This window comes from Hetaerina americana, unplaced genomic scaffold (assembly GCF_022747635.1).
Source record: "Hetaerina americana unplaced genomic scaffold, ioHetAmer1.1.p SCAF_3, whole genome shotgun sequence".
Lineage (NCBI taxonomy): Eukaryota > Metazoa > Arthropoda > Insecta > Odonata > Calopterygidae > Hetaerina > Hetaerina americana.
Window position 1 is genome coordinate 64,120,798 of NW_027286874.1, and position 13,006 is coordinate 64,133,803.

At 41.9% G+C, this 13,006-nt stretch overlaps 1 protein-coding gene across 1 annotated transcript in view; it reads left to right on the forward strand.

Moving 5' to 3' along the window:
- The first annotated feature begins 1,303 nt into the window (after nucleotides 1-1,303).
- Myo10A (Myosin 10A) overlaps nucleotides 1,304-13,006 on the forward strand; it is a 247,824-nt gene continuing 236,121 nt past the window's right edge. The window contains exons 1-2 of the mRNA XM_071587864.1: nucleotides 1,304-2,359; nucleotides 2,692-2,802. Of these exons, the coding sequence (XP_071443965.1) occupies nucleotides 1,304-2,359; nucleotides 2,692-2,802 (1,167 nt within the window). The remainder of the gene's footprint in view (nucleotides 2,360-2,691; nucleotides 2,803-13,006) is intronic.

Below are 13,006 nucleotides of genomic sequence, written 5' to 3' on the forward strand. Positions count from 1 at the left end.
TGAATTGAGTCGAGAAAACTTTGTCAGTATTATTTCCATATGAAAATTGTTTTTAGCGCTCTTTGTATTGAACCATTTATTGACAGTAACGGTTAGTTAATTGTAATCGCGTTAATCTCTAGAGGATAGCTCTTTCGTCATCCAGAACAGATTTGTATGGGCACAATGTTTATGGTGAAAACAAGTTGAATGATGGGAAACTTACTAATTTTGATTTTGTTAACAAATACCGTTTAGATTCCGAATCGCTGGTTCATTTTTTTGAAAGGACAAAAATTTCATTTTCCCTGTTTTCTCCGCATCTGTGAAACATTCTTCTGTGTATAGCAGAAACTCAGCTACATCGATACCAATTGTTAAGTCGAGTGCATGGTGATTAAATTCTGTTTAGTTGTTTTCAAAATTTTAACTCATATATGTTTACGTTAACTAACTAATCGTACGCGAGATTTTCAATTGATTGTGACCACCAAAAATTGTTTCAGTCTTTTTTTTGGAGTATTTTCTTCTTTGATTATTCACTGATTAGTAAAATTTTAATTTGAAAGCCTACAGTACTGAAAATACTATACTCCAATAAACTTTTAAATATTTCATATTAAGGTTGAATCGAAGTCGGCGATTCAAATATTTGAATAGATTCTTAATTTCATTTAGTGCTTTTAATTTTAATTCCTCTGGAAGACCCTCTTGTTATTTGTATGTTGATTTTTATTTCATTTCCACAAGGAGCACAAACGGATTCCTCGGTATAAACGGTGCTATCCGTAGAAATAAGGTCACCCAAACACTCTTTGTGGCATCGCATACCTCAGTTATGAGCCCTCAGTACGAAGTCACCCCCTGAATAACAATGAGGTGCCCTTTTTGTCGTGTACGATTTATCGTAGGCGTCCATTCCGCCTTGAACTGTACACCTCGACACGGATACGCTCCCTGCCAAGATTAAGGGAAGATGTCAACTTGACCAGGTCTTCGGCTGTGGCATCGAAGGAAATTCAGATCGAAGCTCCGTTTGGCAGTACTCTCGTTCCATATTTCGGTCTTGCTGTTGTTGAACCTTATATTTGGCTTCACCCCTCGTCAAGGTTTTGCTCTCCTTTCCCCATTGCTCCCCGTGTCTTCCGCGTCTACAGTTGCAGGGTCATGGTTGAAGGAGGTTTCATTTAAATTTGACCACGGTTAGTGATGGCACTTGAATATGTTCGGGTAGAGAAGGACCGTATGCACAATACTGTATGGTTTGTGAAATAGTTTTGTTTGTAGCGGAACGGCAAACGTGAACGCTGCTCATAATTTGAAAATGCACAAAAGGTACGAGTGGAGTCTCGCGGACGCTCGCGCGAGCGTTGAAGTCACCGGGTTTGGGTTGCGTTTCCGACGCCGCTGGTTGGAATTGGAGGAGAGTGTTGGTAACTTGAGCGGTGTCGGCCAGCGTGGAATCGGCGAAAAGTCCGGCAGGTCGCTTAGTCCATGGAGGGCGGCCGGGCTTCTAGTTGGACAGCGCCTTCGATCCCGCAAGGACAAAGCGGCGGCGGAGGAGGTCGGGTGGACACCCGCGGAGCCCAAGCGCCGTGGAGCCAGGAGGACCTATTCCCTCGATTGCGAGCCGGAAGCCGAAAGGAATAGAAGGAAGCGCTCCTCGGCAAAGGAGTCATCTGTCCCCCGTGCCCAAAGTTTCGAATCGAAGATCACAAGGGATCCGGGAGATAGGGCGGCAAGGGATGGCGCAAGGGCGGCGCCGGTGTCCCGTTCAATCAGGCGGCCCAGGTCCGCGGAAACACTGTGGTTTGTGAGGGGCGCCCACGCCGAGAGCGAATTCGATTATCCCCCTGTGGATGCCCCCAGAGGAAGGAACTCCGGGCGCGCCACGCCTCATGCTACCTCGACTCCATTGGTTTCCCCCAAGCGGGCAAAACCCATGGATGCTGCTCAGGGTTCAGTGGAGAAGTCGGCGCCAAAAATAGCGACCCCCCACTGTGTGAAGAAGGCGAGGCTGAGGAATAGGCATTCCATCTCGTCCGTCCAAGCCCTTGGAGTAAGGGGCGACCAGAGTGACGAGGAGCGTCAATTTCGCCCTGCAAACCGTCGTTCGTACTCGCAACCTCCCTCGCTCGAGAGGGTGATTTCTGTGGTTCCCCCAAAAGACGACATATTCGTGCCGGTCGTGGGTGCTAGGGGTTTAGAATGGGAGCAGCAGCCACGGCAACAGCAGCCACAAAAGCAACAGCAGAGTCAACATTCACAACAACAACCATCCCGCGGCTCACGCCGGAGACGTAGTAAGAGAAAGGTGCAGAAGCAACAGGAGTCCTTGGCAATGTCCCCTAGAACCAGGAGTTCCTTTCGAGCTAACGTGGTACGGTTATTTCTGGAGATAATTTTCGATTTATTCTTGTTAATTTCGATAGATTTCGGGAGAAAATTTTCGCCTGAAATTTTAGTTAAAATTCTCTTTATATATTGCATTTATAAGGGTTTTCTTATTTAGTTACTAGCGGGGTAAATTTCAAGTTACCTTTGTTCTTAAGTAATCATCATGTATCATACGAGATGAAAATATGGCCGGTGATTTTTAAATTACAGTTGCTTATTTACAGGGTGAAGTCTGATCTTAGTTATTTCGGGTGTAATGTTCGTGATGGGCATTTTATTCTCTCTGTAATTGGCCTTGTTTTCTTTTGTTTTCAGGGTGATCTGGTATGGTTCGACCCCGGAGTCGGATACGTCCTTCCCGGGGAGGTACTGGAGTACCATCGTGCTGGTCAAGTAGTCACCGTGCAGGCGGTCATAGGTGGAAAGGTAAGCAGTTGTCACAGAAAATAAACTTTCATAATACAGCACATAAAACATGCGACCTTTTGAAATACAAATGTAATATTAAAGTTTAATCATGGATTTAGAAGCAGATACATCTTTAGCGGTAGAATTTGTAACGACTGGGTAATTAAATAACTATTACTACATGATTTGACCCATAAACTACGTTACTACTCTTGATTATACACAACTGATATTTACCAGGAATATTTTTCCTCCACGAAAAATTTCATTTCACAAAACGGAATGGGATTTTGAATGACAATCTCGCAATAGCCCACCATTAGGGCACACAAAGCATGACCTAATACTTTACTTTATTTTAATTATTTGACTTGCAGAAAATTGTGAGTTTTTACTGCTATATGTCAGAATAGTGCACGAGGAAGGTTATTTTGCATTAATTCTTCCAATCTGGAATGCTATAGTCCCTGGAGTTTGACGCTCACCTCGGATGATTCTATACGTCTTTTCATACATATCAGCATAATTTGTTTTCATATTATTTAAGCAACTCCCTCCTCTCTATTTTATGCGAAATGCGCGGAAAAAAGAGGTTCCAAGTGAGAAGAGTTCGACTATGGTAATCAGTTAGCTCGTCCCCGTTGGGGTAAGGAGAAGCGAAACATATATCCCTACCCTTACGCCATTTTTTCCACGCATCTAAACGAGTGTGCGGTTGTTGGTTCTCGAGGAGGAGTGGTGAGCCCTCACCTCGCGTTCCATTCTTACCGTCCAAACATTCGGCCCCGGCATCACGCACGTGCGGTCTCGGGTGCGTACCCTTTATTTCGAAGGGCGTTCCTTCTTAGCATCGGGGCCGCACGATCGGCCACACCTATCCTGCCGACGGCACCGCTCTCTATCTTCTTCTTCTTCTCAGTCTGCGTGACACACTTTCGGGAAGCGAAACTTCCAGTTATTTCTGCGCCACTATTGTGCAATTAAATTTCCGGTGTCGACTGCGATTCAAGATCCACGATGGTTTATCTTCACAATGACGTAGTAAAAATATGTCGCACAATCGTCCATCTTATAGCGTAAATAGCATAACCGCTCCCGAACACATGCACATGAACTTTTCATAAAAACTACAAGCATTATACAATTATCAGTCTGAAGGTTTAATACTTTAAATGAGAGTTCATGTTTTCGGTGTATATAATGACGCATTGTAGTTATTTTGCTGCCTTGAGGGCATCGTTTTTGCTGCTACCAACGCAATATGTTATTAATATGTGCTGTGTGAAAGTTAGTCGCAAAGTATTGACGGGTTCTCACATTGAATCCTTGGTTGCTTATGTAATCCCTCGCGTTTGAAGCAGGTGGCATGGTGTTCATATTATTTTAAATAAATCAGGTTCAGAGACAAATAAATTTGGACGGAATCTGGATCGAGGGTATGGTAGTTCAGTGAGTAGAGCGCTGGACTACTGACTGTAGGGCCCGGTTTCAATTCCGGGTGACTCCTCAGGGGCATCCTCAGCTTCGTCATCCAAGCAGTATGATTTTCCGGGTTCCAGATCTTCCTGGGGCACCATAGGCAGAACCGGGAAAGGAACTGGCTCTCCTACCCTGATGTGTGAATTTCACCTGCCATGTACGGCTTCGATCAATTCAAAGAACAATCACATGCCGACGGTCTAATTTGGGGCGCGGAAGTTCATCCAGCATGGTTATATCATACTGCAGACATTTCCAAGGCAGGCGTTATTCCAACCTTCGAGTTAGGAGTTGTTTAAATACATGGGTCATTCAATATGTCCTAAATAAATAATAGAAAAACAAATAATTTGGGTAGATTAATTTTTATTTTTCAACATCTCATGAGAAGTTTTTTCTTTGCCAAATGAGGACCTTTTTCCTTTTTTTCTTCGTTCAGCCGATGCGATATCGACGCATTCTACTCTCCACTTTTCGTTTGCTATTTTTGCATGTAATCGATGAAGATGATTCCACTTACATCCCTAAAACTGTGGCCATCACCTTGTCGGCCGATTTCACCGTCTTTGCCTTCTTCGGAACCGGATCAACTATAGAAATCCGTTGTCAGGACTGTGCCTTTGTCTCTGGAGTGTAATAGTGTATCCATGTTTCGCCTACAGTTTGTATCATGCAGAACCTTGTCAGGATTGCGACGAAAAATCGCCAAATCAGCCTCCGAATCGACCACATGATTGCGTTTATTCTCCGCTGAGAGAAAACGCGGCACCCACCTTGCCGAAATTTCTTTCACACTCAATTTTTCGTGTATAATTGAAAACACTGTACGTGCTTGGTAATATGCCTGTGGCATCAACTATTTCGTGGTTCGTCGATTATTAAAGCCGCATCATGGATTTTGCCAAACATTTCCTAGCAAGTCACTTCCACTGGACGTCCCGAACGATGTTCATCATTTGTGGCTCTATGGCCACGTTTAAACTCATCTACTCCATTGTTAACAATCGCAAATACATGGTCAAATGTGCCATAAACTTATCCAACTCGGTTTTTATCTCTTTCGTTGTTAAGCCTCTTAAATAGGTGTTTGATCACCACACAAAACTCATCTCTTTTCTTTTTCTAAATAAACAAAAGATTGTTGCATCAATCGGCTATGAAAAGGATACCACCTGTTGGATAAAGCTGACTTTAACAGCAGTCTAGTGAGAGATGAGGTTTAACCTTTACCACGAAAGTGAAATCCTTTACCGATACTAAGCGCAGTAACAGCAGTCTAGTGAGAGATGAGGTTTACCCTTCACCACGAAAGTGAAATTTTTTACCAATACTACGAGTGCCGTCTCTTGGGAGTTTCTATGGAATTATTGAACTACCCACGTATGATCATTGGGTGAATCGATTCAGTAAGATGATAGCCTTTGATGTCAGGAAGTTATAAAAGTATTCTCCTCTGTTTCGTCCGCTTGGTTCTCGGTTGGCTTCTCTTGGGAGCGTACGTTGTTTAATAGTTGGTCACGAATGTTCACTTAGGTCGAGGGAGTAACTCGCACTGTTTTATAAGTTTCTATGAGAAATGTATTCAATGTGTTCTAACCGGGCAAACTGGAATATTCCCAAAATGGGCCGCAGACTCTACCAGTCTTCAACGAGAACAGAAAATGTTGGGTGGGTAGAACTCACCTCTTACTAAGTTTTAACTGGTGATTGGCAGGAAATAAATTAGTTGTGGAACCTACAAGGAAGGTCGACTTTTAGAAATGACATACCCACTTCAATACGTGTTCGTAATCGAAAACTACTGGATTCTATACTCGATAGTTTAGCTCCCGTCCATCCATCCAATTGAGTTCGTGTATTTTTCGACGAAACCGCTCGAAATTGGTCTGGAAAAGAGCGTATTTATTTAATTATTAATACTTGATTCAAATATTGATAATTTTTATTCCTCGAATATTTTTACTGATTTATACGAACCTTCCAAATAATGTCGATATGAAATTCGATTTGATAAAAATGGATGAGTAAATTCATCAGGTGAATGTGAAACTTCCAGAATTTGAAATCACAGCCATTCCGATAAGGAGGAGCAGTGAATTCACTGCAGAGGAAGTTTTGGTATCCCGATAATCACGCAGCTCTGCTCGAGGCCAGGGTAATCAAAGACATCGTCCGCATTTGAACCCCGGATCTCATAGTGTACAGCCGAACGCTTTATCTACCGGGCCAGCACGTCTTGCAAGGCTTAGGCGAGTCCGTTTGTTTGCCTGACCAGTCTTCTTTTTCCTTGATGCGGGGAGAAATGGAGAAAATTTTCTCCGGAGGGAGAGATTTCGCCATCTCGGTCAATAGTTCTTAAATCGCCATTCAGATTCTGCCTCCCGTGATTTCGATTCCCCTCCCCGCCCCCTTTCGTGGCCCCTCTTGTATTTCTTCCCCGTTTACTGTCCATCGCTCTCCCTCCCTCCCTCGCCAGGTCCCCGCCCAGCTCACCCCTTAACTTAGCCCACCCCCTACGGCAGTCCCACCGCCTCACACTCCCCGTTACCACTTCTAGTTCAGGGATCCTACGCTGCGATTCCCATGATAATTAGCTGCATGGTTAACGGCTAAACTGGTTTCGTGGGCCCGGAAATCGATGAGCAGTTCCGCGCGGAGTATCGAAAACTCTACGTATATTTCGCCCACGTGTTCGATCGTCGTCAGTCGGTTCCCCTCCGGCCAGTGGGAGGCGTCAAGCAATTTGCATATGTAAATCAAAAGAGAGGATCTCCTCAGTCTTTGGCTTATATCCCTTCATCTCAAAGCTTTTCTCTGTCAAATTGAATGGAATCTGGAGTGATACGCCACAATATGGTGATTTTTTTTGTGTAAAAATCTTGTCAAATAAGTAATTATATCTCCCCGAAAAACGGTATCCAATTCTTATGATCATGTAAGTAGACGTTAGTAGGACGATCTAAACTTTGAAAGAAAAGTGTCATAGGTAGAGCAGGTCATAAAAGATCGTTAAATAGTCATTTTTCCGGAGACTTACATTGTAAATAATTCGCTCGATACTAAATGTATTCACGCTTGAATTTTAAGAGGAACCAAACTGTATAATTTTAAGCGGGAGTGAGACTTCATGTATTCTTCGTTTTTTTATCATTCTTTATGGCAGAAAAAATTTGCATTTCCTTTTTTTGTTTATTTTTATATATGTTGAAAAAAGGCCATGTCTTAGATCTTGTTATGCATGAATTTCTCCAAGGTACGACAGATACCAACGGTTTCCTGACTTACAGTATATCAATGGAGGCTCCACTAAATCAAGCTGCCCATTTAACTGGGAGATTATGTATATAATAAAAATGTCAATATTTTCATGTTTATTAAGTTTAAGATTTCGAAAATTAAAAGCGTGGTTAGTTCTCAAAAGCTAAACATAAAGGTACTAGCCTTTCGGATAAGATTCTTAAAATTTTGGTTTTTTTAATTCTATTGCTTAGACAAAATTGACGGTTTCTATCGGGATGTCCTTCCATTGTAAGAATTTTTTTCATGAATTTTTGTGTAGTTATTGAGACAAAGCTCTCATCAGCACAACTTTCAAAGTTCGCACAGGAACTTTATAAAAAGGCCTATTGTTCCCGATTGCATTTTAAATCCTGTTTCAAAATATCCATTCCACGTGGCCTAATGTTGAAATTTTTTTACGATGACAATTCAGATTCAGTTAAAGTAGGTAATAGTAATTGCTGGGTGGCAGTAGTCCAGTGGGTAGAGCGTTGGACTACTGACTGGATGGTCCCGGGTTCGATTCCCGGGCAAGGCACTCTGGGCACGTGCAGCTCCACCCAAGCTATGTGATTTTTCGGGTACCAGGTCTTCCTGGGAAACCATAACAGGCACAGGGAAAGGATCTGGGCCCCCTACCCTGATGTGTGAATTTTCACACGCCGTATAGGGCTTAGTACTGGGTGATCTCTACCATCACCTACTAAACCGACCTTCGTCGGTTTGGTTGATTACTGTGTTTATGGTTTTATGGTATGTAAATTTGTATATATGTAAATTATACATATATATGTATAAATTATATATATATATATATATATACATGAATATAATTTACTTACTTCAAACTTAATTAGATCCCACGAAAACATTTCACTGAAGCACGTGAACGAGTGTGAACCCTGAGTGTGTGTACCCTGATGTGTGAATTTTCACACGCCGTATAGGGCTTAGTACTGGGTGATCTCTACCGTCACCTACTAAACCGACCTTCGGGTTGATTACTGTGTTTATGGTTATACTGATGCTAGCGTCACATATCATATTAAAACATGCATACCAAATTTCTCTAATGCTTATTTCAGCGTAATCTTTCGTGTCTCTTTGATCTCACCATAGTTTTAAGTATAGCTCTTATTTTAGTATTATTTCTGATGGCCACTTTCCCTATAATCCCAGGAATCAATTCATATTTTAATAAGTTACTCCAACAAGGTCTTTGGAACTGGATGTGCTAACTGCTATAATTTTTAGTCATAAAATTATTAAATCGTTTTTATTTTCTTTTAAAAATGGTATTTAAATATATATCAGTGATTAATAATGACAGATTGATAGTTTTTATAAAAGGGAAAAATAATATTTTATGTCCAGATCATGCCCGCGAACGTTTCATCCGGTTCAAAGATTCATTGATATCAATGCCTTACCTGGCATTATCTTAAGTTTCATATTATTTGATAATGTTCAATATAACCTTCTCTTGCATCCTTTCATCCAAGGACTTAAATGTTATGAGAATAATTAAACATCTAATGTCAATCTTCCTTTAATACTTTATCCGTCTTTTGTTGAGCTAGTTAAGAATTCGGAAACCTGCGACTGGGGAACCTAGATATGAATGAAACGCTGTTTGGAATTGGCGAATCCACATTCCCTTCTCCCTAATTGATTTTTTCAACTCTTGATCATGTGGCTAGCGGGGGTCAGTTCGTATTATTATACCTCTTTATTTTTAGCTAAACCCATGTCAAACGGGTGTGCATGTCCCCAGGAAGGACTATCCTGCTGCTTTTTGATGCCCTCCCAATTATCTGAGATATAAGAATACGCGAGGAGCACGATTGGGAATAATTAGACCAAGTAACAAATACTTTCGTTGGCTAAGTAAAGTAAGCGTAAGTGAAACTCTACGGCCGTGTATTTCAGGATACAGTAGCCTGGAGAAGTTTACCTTTATTCCATTTTTTCCTAGACTTTACCAGCGCCTAATAAAAAACAGCAAAGAAAATAAATTGTTAAAGCCCTCGTTTTTCTTCGTTAATTGGTACCCGTTTAAGAGGGCACGGTAGCCTTCTGGGTTGAGATTTCGGCTAATGGCTGAAGTATCCCGGGATGATCGAATCCCAATCTATGCCCGTGGACCTCATTTTAAATTTCAAGCTGCTAACTTTTCCGCATGCTTGAACTTCGCGGCACACCGAAGGTTGGCGAAGGGATATGGAGCTGGCCCCACTTCCCTGAATGTGTGAATATCACACCCCCTAAGGCTTGGCTCGGTTCGAACTAAATATCGCCTTGCCTATCTAGTCCAATAATCTCGGGGTGATTATTATGGATGGATCGGAGGGGGGGGATGTGACCCAGCGGGCCTCCTAAATTGCTAAGACCTCGTATAGGCCTAAGGAGAGGACGTCAAGGGATCATTTATCGTAGCCGGATTAACCCCAGGCGTCCGCCCTTCCGGATCCCATTTATAGTCGGCCGGCGTAAGCCATGAACTGAATCCATTACGTGACAAGAAATAAGGAGGAGGTGGGTGCGGACCCTTTCCACCTGTGCCCCGTGCACGTCGTGATGCGCATTTATTCCAGGCGTCGTCGTCGGTGAGGAGATAAATCAAAGAGGATTGCTATATGGTGGCGTCCGCCCTCCCTGACGAATCTCGAGTGCGATGACGGAGGGTGGAACTCCGAGATGCTGATGTGTGTGTGTGCGCGCGCGTGCGACGCATGGGGGCCGTAAGGAGAATTGCGAGCGTATGGAGTCGAAAAGGAGAGGAGGGTGGAGGATCGGGACGGATAGAACTGGAAGGAAGGAATTGCAGGTTTAGGTGGGCTCATTTTCACGGGCTGGGGCACGGGGGAAGAGGAAGAAGGTGGAAATGGTGGAAAATTGGCATCTCCGAGGACGAGCGGACGATGATGAGATCACGAAGCTCGGGAAGAGCCCAGGGTAGCGCGGTGCTTTCAGACGACCTCAAAGGCAGTAATAGGAGACAAGAGCGCTAGAGATTGGGAGAGAAGGACGTGCGCAGTGGAAGTAGAGGGGGAGGAAAGAGAGAGAGAACGTTGATAGCGGAAGTGAATTTTCCCGCAGATCCGTAGTCACTTCCTCCGACGCATGCAATAAAAGTTTGCCCTTTGTATGATTGTTACGAATGTATGGTTGTTCATCCGTTCTCATAAACTCAATTATTTGTTTCCAATGCTTCTGTTTCCTTTTCGTCGTGCTTTTTCTTTTTTTTATATTGTCTCCCGGATTCGAATCCATGTGCATCGTTGTGGTCGTCATTCCTTTCTCGGGGTATTATACAGATTCTATGTTAAGGTCGATTCAAAGTGGGTGTCATTAATGAATCAGTCGAGAGCGTTCGATCTTTAGCTGAATAGCAAATTGTTTTGTCGCTGGCTAGATGGGGAATTTTAAGACGAGCATGATCCTCGTTGAAAATTAGTCGTTGATGGGCTAGCGTTAATACCTCCTTCACTGACTTCCTGTAGTGAAGTTACTAGGGATGTATTGAAATGCCGATTCTATTTTAAGAAGGGAAGATTTCGTATGGATGCTGAACTGTGCCTGTGGAGAGTGCGGAGAAGATTACTCAAAGAATCGTGAAAATTCCATGAGGGCTCTCTGAGAATTAAGCTCATTTTAACTGTAATAATCCGGAATTTTCGTAAAAGAATTGTATTATGAACAAAATAATGCTGTACAAGTTTCGGAAAATGTTTCGTAATGTCTGCAACTACGTTAACTTAAAATAATGACAAATGAATTATGGACACGAGTTTTAATCATCGCTCTATTCGTCATATTTTGTCTTCACTTTTGGGCAATGTTTGGTTAATGGTAAGGTCCAGGTACAAATCCGTGTGCTGTGGTTAATGCCGACTTTAATTTTATTAGCCGTTATTGTAATTCGGACCATCGAATTGTCGGAAAATAGCCTCACTCACCAGTGTATATATTATTACGAAACATATTATTGTGAGTTTCAAAGAAGCTCTCCCGGAAAATACATTACAAAAAGAATCCTCAATAATGAACTTTGGATAAATTTATTTTTGCACAATAACCGTAAGACAACTGGTTGACAACACTTAGGTTGATTTTCCTTTAAAAAAATTTCCCCACAGAGTTAAACTTAAAGCATCCTTATGCGATTATAAATCGCACCATCATCTTTCAACGTCGAATGCTCTCGCACAATTCCTTTTTATGGCATATCCGTTAAGGCCTGGAAAATCGGCAAAAAAGCAGTCATACAAGTCCTCAAAATGCTGTTGAATTTTTTAAAAGAAAAGTTAACCGATGATAAAATAGAACAAATTTTTATTTTTAAGGGTCAGAAAGGTAAAAGGTGTTGAGAGGCTATTGTTGGATGGTTGGGAAGGTAAAATAAAGGCAGAGATGATAGCAACGAAAAAACGTAAAAATGGAAATTTTTTTTAAAGGTCACTTTGAAACGCGTTGCCCATAATTATCGTTCTTTGTCCTAGTGAACGAATGTGGAAGTTGCAGAGTAGGAGAAGCCGGGAGAAAGCCTTAACAATGAGTAACTATTGCCTATTGATGACTGCAATTTTTGAAACCTGGGATCAAAGGAATTGAGGCCGAAATTAAGCGTATCGCTCACAGCGGCAACATCCAGGCGTGACCGAGTGCTTTGGGATTTCTCTTTGAGTGAATGCAAAGTTGTGAACTCGACAGGCACCTTTTTTTGCGTCCGCACTGTTTGAATCCAGGAAGCCACGGTACAACCTAACTATACCCGTGATGAAAAACCAACCCGTTAAATGTTTTCTCTACTGTAGATCCACAATTACAAGCGCCCTTCTTCCCAGTTGGCCTCTGTTTATGTCGGTGGTTTGGTCTACAATTAGTCCAGCAAAGAAAGATCGGAATGGAAGCATGTGTTTATTTTCGTATGACTTTCCAGGTGACTCATACAATCTCAACATCATATCATAATACGTATTTCAAAGTAGCTGTTTCATCACCTTCTGGCGTAATCACGACTAATTGCATTAAATATTAATTCATAGACATTTTTAACGCAAATTGAAATTCCATGGATTTTAAATCTCATCAAGAGTGAAAGCAGGAATTTAGAGACTGTGAAGACGAAATAGTCTCCCCTTTACTGCTAAAATGCATTCGGAAGAGACTCAATGGATCAGAGCATAGTATAACTGTAATTTTTAATTGACTTCTGCCGAGTTTTACTCAACTTCTCAATAAATTTCACAACTTCTCTTCTCCTTTGCTCTCTTTGATCGTTATTAGACAAAAGCAATGTATGTTTCTATGCATCTCCATATCATTAAACCTTCAAGGTATTCTATTTTGAATTATAAATGATTGAACCGGAAAGAAGAAACACGTTCTTATTGTCATTTTCAAATATTTGTTGAAGATCAAAAAAATGTTCTAATTGTTATATTTTCTTATTTCAGGCCTT